General features: G+C 52.0%; 1 protein-coding gene across 2 annotated transcripts in view; it reads right to left on the reverse strand.

Moving 5' to 3' along the window:
- Positions 1 to 15,449, reverse strand: part of SV2A (synaptic vesicle glycoprotein 2A) — a 51,728-nt gene extending 36,279 nt beyond the window's left edge. The window contains exons 1-3 of one of the 2 annotated variants that reach the window (XM_032792200.2): positions 15,202 to 15,449; positions 3,907 to 4,016; positions 566 to 1,468 (exon numbers count right to left, since the gene is read on the reverse strand). In XM_032792200.2, coding sequence (XP_032648091.1) covers positions 566 to 1,154 — 589 coding nt within the window. In that variant the 5' untranslated portion in view covers positions 1,155 to 1,468; positions 3,907 to 4,016; positions 15,202 to 15,449. The remainder of the gene's footprint in view (positions 1 to 565; positions 1,469 to 3,906; positions 4,017 to 15,201) is intronic. The other variant, XM_032792199.2, reaches the window with a different exon arrangement.
- Between the last annotated feature and the right edge of the window lie 2,957 nt (positions 15,450 to 18,406).

The raw sequence follows: 18,406 nt of genomic DNA on the forward strand, positions 1-18,406 counted from the left end.
CTGAACTCTCACTCAGGGCCAGCATCCTCCCCCTTTTACTATGGCCTTGGCAGGAGTGCAGCTCAGGGCTCCTGCAAAACCCCATCCGCTATCCCACCTCACACACCAATTATTCTAATCTCATAGGAGCTTGGGGCAGGGAGGGGGCTCTCTGCACACTAAATCCTGAGCCTTGCAGGTGATGGTGGTGGTGTCAGGACCCAACTGAAAGGCTTTGTAGCAAGGGAGGCTCCTCCCCAAAAAAGGCTCGAACCGGGCAATGCGCTAACCGTGAGAGTGCTAGGCACTCAAAATGACTGTGTCACCCACAGCAGAGCACTCCCACATGCATTTGGGAGCAGGACACCAAGAGGGGTGGGGTTGCCAAAGGAACTTTCAGCTCACGAGGACCCCACCCCACATCGAGCCAAAGGAGTGCCTATATCTGCCTGCCCACCTTCCCAGCATTCACTGCTTTAGGCCTATGGTTACTAGGCTCCCTCTGGGAACACCATCCCCCAGAATGCCTCTTTCCCCTTCGAGGGTCGGCGTCCCTCCCTGCCCTCCTGGCATCCCAAGGACTTACCCAGCATGCCTTTGTTGGAGTCAGACAAACACATGTCCTTCTCGGCGCTGGGGAGGACAAAGCCCACCACAAAGACCTCCACGCCATCAGCCATGAGGGCCAGCCCTAGCACAAAGTAGAGAGTCCACTGGAAGCGCCCATGGCCGCACTCCTGCAAGATGAGCTCGTACTGCTGGGCCAGCTCCTCCTTGTCCTTCTTCTTGTCCCCTTCCAGGTCCTCGAAGTCTCTGAACTCGCTCACCACCTGCTGGTTGTCGGACAGGTGGTCCCCAGCCTTCAGGGAGTCATTGCGGGGGATGCCCTGGTACTCGCCCTCATAGATCTCGTCGTCCTCGTCATGCCCTTCGGTGGCATCGCTGGAGACCCCTTCCTCATCGTTGGCCGACTCACCGCGGTAGTAGCCGTCCTGGGGCTGGTAATCCTCCTCCTCCTCGTCCTCCTCGAAGCGGGAGTAGGAGCGCTTGGTGTATTCGTCCTGCACGCGGTCCATGCCCTTGCCCACCTTCTTAGTGGCATGCTTCTTCACCTCCTTGGCAATGTCCTTCGCCCCCCGGATGAAGGCCGTGCGGTCCCTGAACCCCTCATCCATGGCTCTGCCCTTGCTGACGCCCCACCTTCAGATCTCTCTGGCGCGAGGAAGAAGAGGATGGGAACCGCCTTTAATGGGAGGGGGGGTGGAGGGCGGGTCTTCCTGGATGAGCACGCAGGGCCCCTCTCCGTCTCCTCAGGCCTGGGGGCAGTGGTGGGAATCTTCGGCGAGTGAGGAGGATGCAGCTTTCCAACAGCGGCCAAAAGAAGGCACTGAACTGCGACCCATTCGCTTAATCCAGGCTTGAGATGCCGGAGTGGCCAGGCGGGTCGACTGGGTGAGTCTCCCTTGGGCGGCAGCAGATGGAGACGGTCCTGGGAGGGGGAACAAACACAGAGGGGGGCGTTATCAGGTAGGAAAGGGCAGCCATGCTCCCTCTCTTAAAAGCCACTTCCCGGTGGAGGAGGCTGCTGTCTGAACTGCGTGGCTGGGGAACAATTCAGTACCTAAGCCCTAACACCAAATGACGTACCTCAAAAATGCAACAGGCAAAATTACAGACAAGGTTCTTCAATGGTTTGCCAAGCAGGATGCTAGACGTTGGCAAAGGTCCCCTGAAAACCCACAATTGGAAAAGCTTAAAATATGCTGACAGGGCAGCTGTGCCACTGTAGTGCTTTGAGGAAGACCCTCTAAGCCGACGGGAGAGAGCTCTCCCGTTGGCACCACAGTGAGAATCGGTAGCCAAAATCAAGGTGACAACGAATAACTGAGGATGACCCATGCAGAGCAGACGATGATACCAAAACACGAGGCCAATTGCTGAATGGCAAAGAAGGAGGACGATGCGTTAGTTTGATATTGATGGAATGTCAATGGTTTACTTTAGAATAACTAACAGGGTGCCTTGCCCATAGGCTGGAGAGCTTGGGGCTAAACCAACCCTGATTACAGGATGGCGCCTACCTGTCTAATATAAAAGGCAGGCGGAAGGTGCAGAGGTGTATCTGGTTGAGAGAGAGAAAGGAAAGGAAGGAACGCACACACGCACGCAAACTTGGAAGCAGGACCAAAGGGCTGAGCTCCAGCCAGAGAAAGCTGGCGGAAGCAGGTGGCGCCCATGATTGGGGTCTTCCTTGAAGACTGTTGTGGATTATTTTGCGGTTAAGGACTCTGAGGTTTACGTGAACTTTATTTGCCATTAAGCCAGCTTGAGTCAGGGGTGCTGTGAGTTACAGCATAGGCAATGTGGAGTACTTCCGGGGTCTGCAAGCGGGGGCTAACGAGGGCAGGGTAAAACTCTTTCAAATGACCCCCAGGCCCAGGAAGCAGCCACACTGCTACAAACAGCATAGACAGGAGGATGGAAAAACAAATCATGAAAACGTGGCTCGATGGAGAACTGGGTATGTGTGATGTTAAATAATGGCTGCAGGAAAGCGAATGACTCGAACATGGACATGCGGAAGAACCAACTGAATGAGGGCCCAAATCAGAGAAATACCAGACCGGAAACTGAAGGGATGAGGCCGAAAGAGGAGCCTGGAGGCCAGAATGTGAGACAACCATCAGGAAGGGTAGGAGAGCTTCCCAGAACTTGGGTCCCCACCTATTCCATTTTATCTCTTTACTGTCTGGCATAAACATAAATGACAAGTGTCTGAAAATATATAAACGAAGGAAAAAATTGATTAAGCCTAAATTAGTTAGACTCATGCCTCAGTTTCCCACCTTACAGAGCCTAACACCATGGGCTCTGTGATAGATTGAAACTGTTAAAATCACAAGCTATCACTTGAATTTGCAGTTTCCCAGTCCTGCTTGCAAGCTAGAGGGCTCAGCCAGGACTGTCCAATTACAGTCAGCTCTGCAGAGAGCCAGCTTAGAATAAGGTGGGCTGAGCTGTACCGCTCCATTTTTAGGGAGCAGCCTGCTTTGTCGCTCACTGGTTTTGGGTCCTTGAGTGTTACCATTCTGGAGTTTAAGTAATAAAGTCATGTTCCAGGGCAACCTTCCAGCAAGAGTATTCATGGTTTTTATCTAACTTCCCTGTGCGTATGCCTGAACATAAAAGGGACCTGATCCAGGACTGGGGCTTTAGGTGCTACCATAATACACCTAATAGCAATGAATATGTACAGCGCCTAGCACCATGGGGTCCTGGCCCATGGCTGGGATTCCTAGGTGTTACTATATTACAGATAAATAACTTAAAAAAGATCCTCATGTTCTCCAAGCCAGGATTCCAAGTCATTAGTAATTTTGGAGGTCCAGTTTATGACACCGTGGAAGAGACTGATTTCCAGACAGTGCTGAGCGCCATCCTCTGAAAACAAGGCCCCTCTTAGGTGTCTCAAGACTTGCCAGTGTGTTTGAGTGCTCCTTTTGAAAAGCCTGGCTAGTATTTTGCCCTTAACCAGCACCTTCTATCTACAAAACTAGAGGAACTCAGCCAGTGCTAACTCACCTCTAAACCATTTGCTCTGGAAATGCTGCCACCCCTGGGGTGGGACATAGGAGCTGTTTAACAGCCGCACAGCACACGTTTGAGACAGGAATGGAAGAATGCTGTGTGATCACCACTGCAGGTGGAGATGTAGGACAGCAGAATGCAAAAGGCCCTGGCATCCCAGCCCCAAAAGTCAGCTTCATAAACACGAACGTATCACCAGGTCTTTAACCACCCACAACAGCTTAGGACCTTGGTCTCCCACTGCATCAGACAGGTGGCATCTCCAGCTGCACAGCACCCTAGCGCCATGCTGAGCCACTGACTCCATACCAAAAGGAAGAGCGTCCCCTACTGACTCACCAGTGTCACTTCCTGTGCCACCAGGATCCTGCTTGGAGATCTACCATCCAAAGTTCAGTGTAGCCCAACCATGCTTAGCTTGGGAAAGCCGAGCCATAGCTGGGGATGACCTGTGGTAACATGGAAATAGATTATTAATATTGTATATATAAGAATCCCCATATCTAGCTCTGGTCATCCCTAAACTATCCAGCAACTCTCCCAAGCCAAGTAGGGTTCGGATAGGTTGATATTCAGATGAGAAATCTCCGTATTTATATATAGTTATTCTCAAAGGAGCCATCAGCTGACTCTTTGGCAAAGACAATCACAGACCTAGTCAATGGCTGTTCCAAGCACTCCCTTTCAGAATCAATGGAAGGAGCAATTAGGCCCCTTTATGTAGTCGAGACAGCTACAAACAATGGAGGGACTGCCCAAGGCAAGTCAGAGCTGAGCTGAGTGGGCTTGGGAGCAAAAGGCAGCATTCCCTAGCTGCAAATGCAAGGGCTAAGTTATCAGTTTTGAAGGCCCTGTGTGTTGGAGGCAGAGAGGCAGAAGAAGCAGTTGTGAGCATGATCCTGGGAGGAAGCCACGAGAGAGAGAGAGAGATGCTTGGTCATCGTGCTCACTGGAGTGGCAAACATGGGAATTTCTGCGCAAGGAAATTGCCTGCTGTTTGTTGCTCCCATGTTCAAGCAACCATGACGCTGAGGATATTTTTTTTGTAAATAAATAAGGTTACCCCCAAACAATACCCCTGGCTTGTATCAATATTTTACAGTGAAATTTCCCTTTAGCTGCCATTCCCAGGGTCACAAGACAAAGCTTAACAGAGCTGAGCCTTCTAATTAAGGTGGAACAGACTTTTCAAAAAGAGGTGGCTAAAACTGGGCTCTCAGATCTCCAGTTAAGTCTCTAAATAAGGATCCTGATTTTAAGAAGTGCTGAGGACCCAAGAGCCCCCATTTGACCTCAGATAGGAGCTGCTGGCTGGCTCCATACTTGAAAAATCAGAAGACTTATTTAGCGGTCTCAGTAAGGATTTAAGGATGGGATTTACCAAAAACAACCAGGGTCTGGATCCTCAATGGTATTTAGATGCCTCATTCCCATTGATTTCCTTTGAAGATGTGACTTAGGAGCACAAGTCTCTGCTTGTGAGAATCTTGGCCAATACATTTGGGGGATGCTTTGGGACATTCCCCTGAGACAAGCAGGTGCCTTTTGAAGAAGATTCCCTGCATTGCAATAAGAAGTGGATTTCGTTTAGGCAAAAGGACGGTAACATCCCTGCGAGGCACAAAGACCCTATTACCCACAAATCACAGACCAATTGGCCATAATAAAGAGAGGCCAACAACTCTGTGCCAGCCGAAGCTAGTGGGAAATAAACCCGTCACTGCATACTTTAATACGCCGATTATAAATGATACTTCAGGCAGACCAGAGAGAGCAAAACTTACTCATTTCTAGGCTGGCCTGAAGACCCTCCTTTCCCAACAGCCACAGGGAAAGGGAGTTGGGATAGTTCATGAATGGCCAAGAGGTGAATGAGAATCAATTTGCAACACGTGCGGAGCTCAGCCCCTTCAGGGAAACCCTGGCAAGCTGAGACTGGAGCATTCTGAAACGCCTCCAGTGGAAAATGACCCATTCGCTGCACCTTGCCCATGACTGAAATAGTGGGGTCCAGGGACCCCAGACTCCTGGGTTCTGTTTACAGCTCTGCTGCCTCAAACACACAGGACAGAGGAGGAATCATACAGAGATGGAGCCAAGATGAAGAAACTTGCCCAGCGTCACACAGGCAGGCAGGGGCAGAACCTTTTCTTGAACCCAGATTTCCCTCCTCTCAAGCCCACGTTTTAGCTGCCAGGCCGGCTGCACTCCCTGCTGTCCTTCAAGGATTAGGATGGATGGAAAACAGCGACAAAGGAGGCCGACACACAACTGGGATTGGGGACCTGGCCACAGCGGGGAGATAAGCACTGATGACGGCCCAGAGAGCACCGGATAACAAGGCCATCAATGGCTTCTGGGCAAGAGCTTCAGGGATTTTGCGAGGTGACCCGTTTCCTGTAGACCCCAAGCAGGGTCTCGGCAGCCGGCCCCCCGCTCCCCTGCAGCCTCACACCAGCCCAGAGGCCTGGCAGAGTGGGGCTTGGGTGTTGTCCAGGCCAGCAAACTGCTGCTGGAAAGTCATCACCTCAGAGCAGGATGTTTACAGGAGGGGGAAAGCTGTGCCACAGGCAGCATCAACAGGGCACTCTAGCAAGAGGAGGGGACAGCTGGTGGGGGAAGGACCCAGCCAGGGACAGTGGGGATGGCTAATGGGGAAGGAAGGATACTCTAGCAGGCAGCATGTTGGCCTGGGACTCAGGAGTCCTGGGTTGCATCTGCAGCTCTGCCACCGGCCTGCTGTTTGACCTTGGCCAAGCCACATCCCTTCTCCGTGGGGCAGTTTTCCGCCCCACCCTGTGTCTATTTACACCACGAGCCTGGCTCTCTCTGCACATCCATGCAGCACCAGGTGGCCGGTTGTCGCTGGCATGAGACCGTGGCTGGCGAGGGAGCAGCAGCTCCTTGGTCCCAGCGGCTCCTTGGTCCCAGCCTGGTTGCTAAGGGACACCCGCAGTATCCTGAAGGATGCGCGGTCACCCTCTCTCGTCACCAGGAAGGGGGCACTGTGGGGAAGGGGGGGCAGCCTGCTCAGCCCCAGCGGTCACTAGAGAAAGTCCTGCAGGGCTGCGTCCAATTCTGGTCACCACTGTACAGAAAGGATGTAGAGAAACTGGGAAGGATCCCGAGGTGAGCAACCAAGGTGGTCCAAGGGATGGAATGCCAGCACCATAGGAGTAAAGGCTGAAGGAACTGGGTATGTTTAGTCTGGAAAAGAGGAGATGAAGGAGGGGGACGTGGTAGCGGTCTTCAAATCCTTGCCGTCCCTATTAACGCTCTGGTTCATGAAAGCTCCCTGCGCAGGGGATCATCTTCCCGTGCTCTGCCCAGCCCACAGCCCACCCCACACATCTGTACCACTAGCCAAAAAGCCAGTAACACAGAGAGGGCCCCTGTCCCCGAGACAGGGCCAGTCTGAGCACCAGGCCAGCCAGAATCAGCCCCTGCCCCCAAACTCCCCTGGGAGAAGAAGCAGCACTCCTGGAGGAACATCTTTCATACAAGCTGCAAGTACCCTAGATACTGTCAAGAGAGAGAAGGATTATCGGGGTGTTCTGGAAGCACCTGGAGGTCCCCGCCACCTGAGACCAGGTCTGTGCAGCACCCAACGGGGCCCTATAACGAGGCACGTGCTTCAGGGCTGGAGCCCACTGCTACCTATTCAAGATGAGGGTGAGACCCATGGGCTGGGAGGGTACTGCGGTGTTCTTACCGCTTCCTCTGTCGGACACTGGGCTAGGCGGACCTGGGGTCAAAGCCAGTCTGGCAATGCTTGTGTTCCCCAATGACTCACATGCCGTTGCCCAGGATGCAGTGCCACCTGCAAGATGGCACAAATTCACAGCCAGACTGCTCTCCCTAGCAGGGAGCTTCCCCCAGGGACAGCCGGCTTTGCCCTCGGCTCAGTTCTGTTCCATTCCTCTGTGGGGGGCCAGATCTGGGCTCTGCAGGGGGAGAACAGCCCCACCAGACCCACACATAGGCAGGATGCTTGGTGGCAACCATCTTCGAGAGGCAGGACATCTGCAGCTCAGAGCGCTACTCAGGGCGGACGCTACTCTCCCTCATGCGGGTATGACGCCACCGCTGATGCCCACGGGGGATTGTCTTTAGCTCTCCCCACATGCACCCAGCTGGGCCCGGCTTTGCAGCAGCTCCCAGCATGGCAGGAAGTGCTCAGCAGGGTCGCAGGCCGAGCTGCAGGCTGGCACGGGGGGAAGAGAGAGAGAGAAGAGGCCGGCCTGGCTTTGTTTCACAAGCTGAACCTCATTTAAAAGCACATTTCTGGGTATTCATTTCCTACAGTTCTTAAAGGATCCTGGGAATCACAGGGGCCTCTCCCCAGGAGCAGAGCCCTGCAACGCTCCTCAATCCCAACCTGCAGCCCCCTCTAATGTTCCATACTTGGGCTCCCTCCCTGCCCCCACCAATCCCAACCCACAAGCCCTCAGCTAGGCCAGCTCTGCCCCCCCCCCCCCCCCCCCCCCCNTTTTCCCTGGAAAGTATCAGATACAGAAACTAATAATTGCATTATACTGGTTCATAGATTATTCCAACCCCTCCCCTCCCCCCGCTTCCCAGCTCTATTGCTGCCCCCTCAATCTTAACTTGCCATCCCCGCTGCTATCCCAACCGTGGTGCTCCCCACACACCCAGCTCTGCTAATGCACTGTGGTCCTGGCCCCTGGCTCCCATCAGCTACCCCAGCCCTGGGCTCCTCCTATAACCAGCTCTGCCATTCCCCCCAGTCCCAACCTACAGGCCCATCCATCCACTCTTGCAGCTGTGCCAGTTTGTCCCAATACTGCCCTTCAGGCCCCCCCGCCCCGGCACTCAAGCAGTGATTCTCAAACTTTTGTACCGGTGACCCCGTCACACAACAAGCCTGTGAGTGCGACCCCCCTTAAATATATTAAAAAGTGGTTTTAATTAATAACACCATTATAAAGGCTGGAGGCAAAACGGGCTTTGGGGTGGAGGCTGACAGCTTGCAACCCCTCCATGTAATGAACTCGCCACCCCCTGAGGGGTCCCGACCCCCAGTTTGAGACCCCCTGTCCTAAAGGAAGCTGCCAATTATGCTCTAGGGGCAGGAAACAGACAAGGAGAGATGCGAAGGCCAACAAACCAGTAAGCCGCTCCCAAGTCACCAGGAGGAGGCCGGAGCACGAGACCCGTCGGAGCAGAGGAAGCCTGGCATTTTGCCATACGGGCTCAGCCCACCGCAGGGGCTGGTGCAAACACAGATCACAGAATGATTTAACAGTGCTTTTGCCACCTTGGAGCTTTTGCCACCTTGGAGTCCCTGGGCTTACAAGAAGGGCTGCTTGTCACAGAGCTAATCCGAACCCTGCGGCTGCATTAACCCTTCACGTACTGGGGTTTTCCACACTGCGCGGCCAGCAGCTGCTTTAGGGGACTTGCCTAGTCTTACTGGACAATAAGTCTGTGGCCTTATGGAGGTGGGGGGGTCCCTGTCCCCCTCCCCCCCACCCCCCGAGTGATGCAGCCAGCTCAGCTCAGTCAGCGGAGGAAATCTCTGCCCCAGTGCGCACATCAGCCTCCCAGGGAGTCACTGATGCAAAAGAGCATCCACATGTGGAACTTAGTGGGGGTCTGCACCTCCACGCCCACACTGGGAGAATTTAGTAACCTAGGGCTTCCCTCTGTGCTGGGTTCTGCTCTCCCCTGGTCAATCACCAACCCATCAACGTCAGGCAGCAGGGGCAACCTCGTTTGCCAGGAAGTGCAAAGCGACCCAACAGCTCTCAGCCTTCTGCTACCACACAGAGGGAGGCCCACGGGATTGCAGGGCTCTGTCTCTCCAGCTCGCCGCATCTTTCGGGTTGCCCAGCACCCAGCTTTCCCGACACCATGGATTCGGTGGGGCAGCCTGTGCGTTCTCCCTCATGCGGTGTCAAGACTAGAGAGACCAGACCTACACGTGCAACCCAAGCCCCTTAGCCATGGAGCAGCCCTGAAGATGGCCCTGGGAGCCCTGGATCCACAGGCCCAGCTCCCTGCCGCTCCCCGGTCCTCAGGGCCCCGCACCTAAGAGGGCCCCGTGCTCAGTGGCAGGGCCGCCCAGAGTAGGGGGCTAGTGGCCAAGAATCCCTTCCCTGGCTAGAGGCGCCTTTTTAATTTTTACTCACCCGGCGGCGCTCCGGGTCTTCGGTGGCATTTCGGTGACAGGTCCTTCACTTGCTCCAGGTCTTTGGTGGCACTTTGGCGGCGGGTCCTTCAGTGCCGCCGAAGACCCAGAGCAAGTGAAGGACCCGCCGCCAAAGACTCAGAGCGCCGCCCGGTGAGTACAAGCCCCATGTGTTGTTTTTACGTATTTTTTTTTTAAGTCATCCCTGCCGGGGCCCCGTCAAAACTGTTCGAATCAGGCCCCACACTTCCTAAAGTCAGCCTGTCCTGTGCCCCATAGAACTCCCTACCCTTGTGACAGAGAAAGCCACCCCACTTCACCCATCTCCTGGCCCATGGTCCGATCACGCCAGCCCCACCGACCTGGGGAAGGGGCTGCCCCACAAGGTGCAGTAACACGAGGGCTGGCGGGCGGGCGAGGGGTTTCCTATCAGATACATGACAAAATGAACAAGTCCTCAGGACACGCCCCTTCCCACCTGCCTCAGCCAGTGGACCTGGCCCACCTCCTGCCAGCAGTGACCCACACACATAGCAACTGAGCCCACCAGTCCCATAACATGCAGCCTGGCCTGGTGCCATTTTGTGGTTCACCCACCTGTCCCCTTCTTGGTGGGTGCCTGAGCCTACAAAGAGCCTGCTACAGCCTTGAGACACCGGAGAGGGGCCTTTTAGCTCAGTCTGGAGAGGCCTGTGCCTTTAAATCCAGAGGGGCTGGGTTCAACCCTGCTGTCACTGTGGGCCAGGTATGAGCAAATTTACAGACAGGGCTGCCCAGAGGATTGAGGAGTCCTGGGGGCAAAGCAATTTTGGGGGCCCCTTCTATAAAAAAAAGTTGCAAGACTGTAGAATACTATATTAATATACTAATATATACTATATATTGCCCCATTTGTCCCCCACTCTGGGTGGCCCTGTTTACAGAGCCACACCAGGCTGCTGCCCTGCATCTGTTTACACCAGTGCCAAGTGGGTATCAGCCCTTGCCAGGTCAGAGTGGCAGTGTTCCCGCACCCAGCTCGCACGGGTGCCCGAGGTGCAGGGCCATGGAGGAAACAGTTAAATAAAGGTCCCCACAATACCCTGCTCCCTTCGCTGCTCAGGGATGAAACGGACTAGCCCGGACACAGTCGCTGGGCTGCCGCATGCTCACCATCCACTAAGGTTGCCAATTTGAATTGGACGCATTCCTGGAGGTTTTATCACAGGACATAATCCTGGAGGGCTGGCAACCTTACTCCCCAGCTCTCAGCATCTGCATCGACTCCACCTTGGGAGAGCTGGGCCTGGGGCACCCAGAGACCACGGCAATGGATGCGGGATATGAACCTAGATCGCATCCGTTCTGCCTAAGCTGCACCCTTGCTGACTAACACAGGGAAAAGGACGTGGCCTTTCCAGGTGCTTTCTCCCAACCACCCCACTCCCAGTGAGGCACAGTTACCATCAGAGATGGGTCGATAGTAGCTCCCAGATCTGGAATCTCAGCGGCTTCAGAGCCGGATGCAGAAGACCAAACTACATAAGAGAATGGGCCTTTAAAGCATAGGCACCACACACTCCACCTAATACAGGGGGCAGACGGGCCCCAGGGATCTTATGCATAGAGCCCTGCAAGTCTGCGGATACCCGCAGACCCTGTTTGGTATCCGCATCCAATCCTCAATTTTGTATCCACACAGGGCTCTACTTATGCAGCCAAAAGCATCCCAGGCCAGCTACTGGCCCTCCTGCATTTTGCCCTGATTGGCGATAAAAATACAGGCCATTTACCAGGTGGGTAAGACAGGCAGTGGGGAAGCGGTGTTGGCAAAGAGCCTTTACTAGAGGGGTAGCAGCGCCTTCTGTTTCTTGTAGCAGAGCATCCTGCCTGGTGACCCAGCCTCTGAAATGCAGCTGGGCACCCACTGCATTGCCAATCCCAAGAACACTGGAGCAGGTTGGGATTTTTTCAGTGAAATTTTTTTTTGTCGTCTGCAAAATGCCAGTTCATCCTGCAGAAAAGGTCTGGAACCCTGGTTTGGAAAGGGTCAGTTTGGATGAATTTTCAACTCGAAAAAGTGTGTGTGTGGGGCGGGGAGATGTTAAACCTTTTCTAAATGAAAAATTCCAGTTTTCTGGACAGCCAACTGTTTTGTTTTGAAATGAAAGCTAATTATAGAGGGTTAAAATGGTCAAAACCAAGATGAAATGTTTCAGTTGACCCAGGCCAGATTTTTTTTTTGCACGCTGTCAGTTTGCACAAGATTTCAGGATGGACTTTTCATCCCGATTCAGAAGGGGACCTTTTTTCCGACCTCTCCAAAAATGTTTGCGGGACGGGAAAACCGGATCCCGCCCTGCTGTGCTGAAACCCCTGCGGAGATGACAGATATGCCAATGACCGGGCATGTGAGGTACTAATTCACGGTCACTTTCAGGGAGCTCTTTCCAGAAAGGTTTGAAGGAGCAATGGATAATCAGCAGAACCCAGGCTGGCAGCTAGAGAGACGGAAGCATTTGCGCCTCGAACTGCTGGAAGGTGGGTGCGGGGCAGATTGGAAGAGGAGCAAATGCATAGATCATCACAAGCTTCAGCTCTTTCACTGCAAATGATGCTCCTCATATGCCCCTCGGGGCAGTGCAGGCAGGTCAGGCTAGTGAGGGGCTGTAGAGAACAGGACTAAGCAGAGCTCCTCTCCCAGGTCTCACAGGCCAGCCCACTTGCCTCCTGCAGCTGAGCGGGCCTGTAACTGGATCTGCAGGGCCTGCTGGTGGAGGCTACTGGAAAACGAGGGGTGCAGAATGCCCCCTACAGAGGGTTGCTAGGTAGGGATGCATCTGACAGGGAGATAAGTACAAATGGATTTCACCGAGGATCCCCCCTGCAGCCAAGGAAATGCTTAGATCACCCTCAGTGACAAAGCCAGGACCAGAGTGATTGCAGGGACCTGGTGACAATGGGAGAGAACATGCTATAGAAATGGCCACAGCAATTCTTTGCCCCGCCCAGCCCCTTCCCTCTTTGGGGCTCACAACACTTTACACAGTCATCAACAAATTCAGGCCGCAACGCCCCTTGTGAGGGTGGGGTCACTGTCCACATTTTACAGAAGGGGAAACTGAGACACAGAAGGGTGTGACTTGCCCAGCATCATGGCAAAGCTAGAGAGACGACCCAGGAGTCCTGACTCCCAGGACCCAGTTCTAACCACTGCCCCACTCTCCTTTCCCTTCAGGGCCTGACCCAACCTCTGTCACAGCAGTGTTCGAACGTTCCAGCCCATTACACATGTCTACCTCTTGCTCATGCCAACGGAAGCCAGGCCAGGATGATCAAACGAGCCTTGGCCACTTGGCATGAATGGGTGCAGCTCCACTGACATTCATGGATCTGCAGTCGTTTCCGGGATTTAGCCTGGGTATCTGCTGTGGTGCAATGGCAGGTCATTCCAGCCCCAGCTCAGAAAACAGAGACCCTCAGGTCGGAGTGGGGGGACATGGGATGTGTTTGAAGGTGAGATCTCAGGAGGGAATCGGGAACATATATTCAGGAACCCATCCCTCAGCCAGCCAGCCACTTCCCCCAGCCAGCCAGCCACTTCCTCCAGCAAGTCTATTTTTAATCTTTGGCAGCACAAACATGCCTGAGAGCAGTGTGTGCGTGTGTGTGTGTGTGTGAGAGAGAGAGAGAGAGAGAGATGGGGTGAGAGAAAAGGAGAGAGAAAAAAATGCATGAATAAAAGTGTAAGTCAAGCAGGATGAAACAGACCTGGCCATTTATGTACTGTGTGTCAAGGAGGGGAATATGATTTCAAGTTAAAATTCACCCTTCTAAAATAATAATGGCTGCGCCTCCCATCACCCCTGGATGTGGGCGCAAGCAGCACAGCCTGGCAACATCACCTGCATGTCCAGCCATGCAATCTACTCTGCGGGTGTGGATCAGGCACTTTTGAAGCAGGCAGCTGGGATAAGCAGACAGCTGGGATAATGCATGTGTGTGTGAGAGAGAGAGCAAGCGAGAGAGCATGATTTAAATGCAAACTGGGGAATCTAAAATAGATACTGCTGACTCTGCATTCTCTGTGTGCAAGCCCCAGTCACATCCACACACATCATATGTATCCATGCACACCCCAGGTAGATCACGTTCACACATACCGACTCAGAAGAGTTATTAAAAATGTAGGAGCTGGCGACAGCTGATTTCTGAATGAACGACATGATGTACTTTTAACCAATGCAAATTACCTCCTACCCCCATTCCCCTCTCTGAACAACCCCATCCAAGTTCCTTTATGCAGGATCAAATAACACGAGAAGGGATGAAAAATGCTAAGTTTTAAATAAACAAATAAGCATCCTTGAAGAAAACAATGCGACCCGCATCTTTATGACAAGGTCATTCTCCTCCAGTCAACACCATCTCAGGTCCCTTCATCAGTCCCTTTATGCCTTTCGATATTCAATAAAGCCATGTCAAGGCAGCTATATTTACTGCGACGGAGCTATACGTTTAGGGACTTGAGAAGGGGAAATATAGATGTAATTGGATCTATTGGAACAAGGTCATAGGCTCTCTCCTCCATGGTAGAAAGGATGGTTTCTAAAGCCAGAATCTTAGCAGCTGTGTCAAGGCAGTTTATCAAGGATTGAAACTGTTTAAACCTAGAGCTAGTTTTGATTTTAAGAGCATCTACAAGCAGACATTTCATCGTCAAAGTTGGAATCCCCCAAAATACCCTCCTACGCGTATAAATGCATTGCTGCTATTTAAAATCCGTACCAAGATTTAAACTGAACATCTCAGCAAATACACGCTATCAGCAGTTTCCAGACAAGGTTATTTATTTTTAAATCCATTTCCTTTTGCTAATTCTTTGATCAGAGCTGTTGATCAATACAGTACTTCTGGGTTTAAAATAGTGGTTTAGTTAAACACACGCTTATAAATCCCAAATGTGCCAGAGATGATTTGTTTGGTTGGATTGAAAAGGGTTGAGGCTTGGGTTAACAAGTCATTTCGCTTCATTTGAAACCTCAGTTCTTTTAGAGACTTCCTCATAGGAACAACAAAAAACATGGCGACAATAGATAATGAGAGTTTTTAAATCTACAGTCCCCAAGGTCATTTTCCAACACATAGACCCTCTCCCAAACCCGGTGCAGATTTCTTCCCCTGTTCAAGATGCGTTGGTTTCATCGGTATAAATAACCACCCCTCCAATGAGATGCCTACAAAAGATCTATCTGCATAGATTCCAAGCTGCAGGATATCTGGAATGAGCAGGGCAAATGAGATGACCGGACACTGTTAACACTCATACACAAATACAAAGACAGACAAAACCTAGAGGCAAGGTTTTTCAGGACAAAATGGCCACACCAAAGGGGAAGGGGGAAAATACCCTCCCTAAAAACCTTTCTACATCAACAACTATGTATCCAATTATACTAATTAAAGCATCTTGTTTTTACAAAGACATTTGTTTTCCTCCTTACCTGATCTGTACTCGGATCTGTCACAGCCCTCCTCTAAGTATCTGTCTCATGTGATATTATGAAGGATGCTCCAGCAGGGATACAGGAAGAAAATAGCTCCTGGGTACCAGAATGAACATTAGCATCGCAGCCTTCTACACACACACTGAACACTGGGAGAGTCCATTGTAACAGCCCAGGGAAGGGTGGTGGCAGGACTGGCTGCGATAGAAAACAAAACAGAGATGGAAGAGGGATTTTTTTTATTTTTTTTTAATGAATCAGAAAAAAAAATGAGAATGCCTCCCCCAGCCGGTTACCCAGCCATGTGGGAACCTTCTGCAAGATCAGGTTGCCTGCATCAGGGACGCGATTTCAATTTAACCTGCTTCACTGAAATGCACTGAAGGAGGTGAGACTGACTAATGGTGTATTATTAGTCAGTTTCAGCTGATAGCTGCTACTGCACAGCTTTGCTGGGAGGCTTGGCAGCAGCAGAAAGATACTTTTTTTTCTTTTTTGCTCCCAGAAGATCGCAGTCGTCTGTTGCAATTTTTAGCCCCCCATCACAACCGCAGAGACACAGCATGCTGCATTTAAATGGAATCAAAGGCTTTTGGGGGAGAAAACAAAACAAACCCAAATCCTTGATCTTAGCCATTTGAATTTCACATCTCAATACAGCAGAGTGAAACTATCTAGATGATCTGGTCCCCATTACTGGGGTATTCGAATGGCTCGGTCTTGGAGTTATTTATTCTCACCATGCTCCAGTGAGGTGGAATGGGGAACTGAGACACAAGAAGACTAATGGTCTTGCCCAAGGTCGCTCAGAGAGTCTGTAGAGGAGCAGGGAATTGAAGCCAAGTCTTGCAGATCCTAGATTAACATCCTAACCACAGGATTATCCTTCCTCTGTGCATGAGCTGCACACAGCCACAGCTCAGGGCCTGGCCCACACCAAACATTTAGACTGACAAAGCTATATCACTCTATGGTGCTAAAAAATGCGCATCTGAGCACTGTAGCTACACCAACCTAACCACTGGTATAGATGAGGCCGAGTCAATGGAATAACACTTCTGTTGACCTCAGTACCACCGCTGGGGGAGAGGTAGTTCCTACAGAGATGGAAAAAAACCCTTCAGCTGCTACAGGATAGTCGACACTATGGGGATTACGGCACCGCAACTCTGCCACTGAAGGTCCCACCGCGTAGACAAACCCTGAGTGATGCAGACTGCACAGTGGGCTTGGAAGATCAACTTCTGTTTGCAACAATGAGACAACCTTCCAACTTCCAGTGCATTAGTGGGGCTTACCTTTCAATCAGCCACCAAAGTTTCTTCGTTATGGTGTTTCATTTCCCTTGGAGAGGAGGAAGTGGGTTGGGTTTGGGGTTTTTTTTGGCTGGTTGGTTTTTTAAGTGGAGGAAAGTTTACAACAAAGAGTCAAGTGAAATAATACTGTAACAAACCTGTGGTTACAGAGGACTTCACTGTTACTGCCAGGACACTGTTCAGGACTACACAGAAACAGCAAGGATAGAACTCAGATTCTCCTGTGCCAAATGTGTAGGACCTTGCCACTTGAGCTAGAGGAGAATCACCATTAGTTATACGCCATATGGGGCCTATGACACTCAGCTAACCAGTTCCAATTATGTTCAGGGGAGGGCAGTGGTGCAGGCAGTAGCCAGCTCTTTAAATTATCTTATTTGCCTCCCGAGCCTCAGGTGACAAAGCATCAGAGGGAGATATGCTTTCCTCCAACTCTGAACAAAGAACTTTAATAAGTAAAACTGTATCATCCCTGTAGCTTCCATGTATCTCTTACTCCGCTCCTGCCTAGAACCTTCCCCCACACTCTGTCCAGGCTGCCTCCTTTGTACAGTCTTAAAAGAAACACTCTTTACTCAAAAATCCTTTTAAGAGCCATGTACTCGGAGGATCTTTCTAAGCAGTCACACATAGTTTAGATAGATTTCATGGGTGGCAAGTTTGTAGAAACTTTGGTGGTGCCCAGAACCCGTCCCCCCCAACTCCGCCCCCACCTGCCTAAGGCTCTGGGAGGGGTTGGGAGGGGAGGTCTGGGATGCAAGTCCTGGGCTGGGGATTAGGGTGCAGGAGGGGTGCAGGGTGCAGGCTTTGGGATGGAGTTTGGGTGCTGGGTGCACGCTCTGGGCTGGGGCAGGGGGTGGGTGTGCAGGAGGGGGTGAAGGGTGCAGGCTTTGGGATGGAGTTTGGGTGCAGGCTCTGGGCTGGGGGTGGGGGTGTAGGAAGGGGCAGGGGTGCAGGCTCTGGGAGGGAGTTTGGGAGTGGGAAGGGGTATGTGGGAAGGGGGAGGTGGTGCACACTCTGGGAGGGGGTGCACACTCTGGGAGGGGGTTTGGGGATAGGAGGGAGTGCAGGGGTGAGGGCTGTGGGCTGAGGATGAGGGATTTATGATGCAGGAGGGGGCTCAGGGCTAGGGCAGAGGGTTGGGGTGTGGGGTGAGGGCCACGGGGCTGAGGATAAGGGATTCATGCTGTGGGGGGGGGCAGGGGGATTGCTCCAAATATTGCTGGAGCAGGGCCCCCAGCCCTGAATATTCCTGGTCCCCGGGCATCGCAAACATATATAACTTGCCACCTATAGCAGATTTATAAAACAGTCATCAAGTGTCCTTCAAATACAAATATTGCTTGTATTAAGATAGAACTCAAAGCATGCCCCTCCCATCCACCCACTCCACTCCACTCCCCTCCCTCTCCAAGATCAGGGTCTCATTGTGCCAGATGCTGCACATAGACAAGAGGGGAAAGGGACTTGCCCAAGGTCACCCAGTTGAACAGTGCCAGAGCTGGGACTAGCACCCAGGTTTGCTGAGCCACTGGGCGGTGTCCTACTCAGTGGGTCACACGCCTCTGCCACCAAGATTATCGAACAACAAGCAACAGTTAACAACGAACGCCCTGAGCCAATGGCAGATGAAGGACGCTTCTGCCAGCCTCAGTACAAACCTCCACCAACCAAACTCTGACCAACCTCACCCAAAGAGCTGAGCATGGACTGGGGGCTTTGAATAGCCACATGCGTCAGGCCAAATTTTCCTTTACTCTGGCCCAACAGGGTTATTCATGTCTGTGCAAAATGCAACTGCATCAGAACAGGGATGTTTCATACAGACTATCCAAGAAGTGTTTATTTATTTAAAGTCCTTATCTATCCCCAATTACCATGGTATC

The sequence above is a fragment of the Chelonoidis abingdonii genome, chromosome 11 (assembly GCF_003597395.2).
Source record: "Chelonoidis abingdonii isolate Lonesome George chromosome 11, CheloAbing_2.0, whole genome shotgun sequence".
In the NCBI taxonomy this organism is placed as follows: Eukaryota; Metazoa; Chordata; order Testudines; family Testudinidae; genus Chelonoidis; species Chelonoidis abingdonii.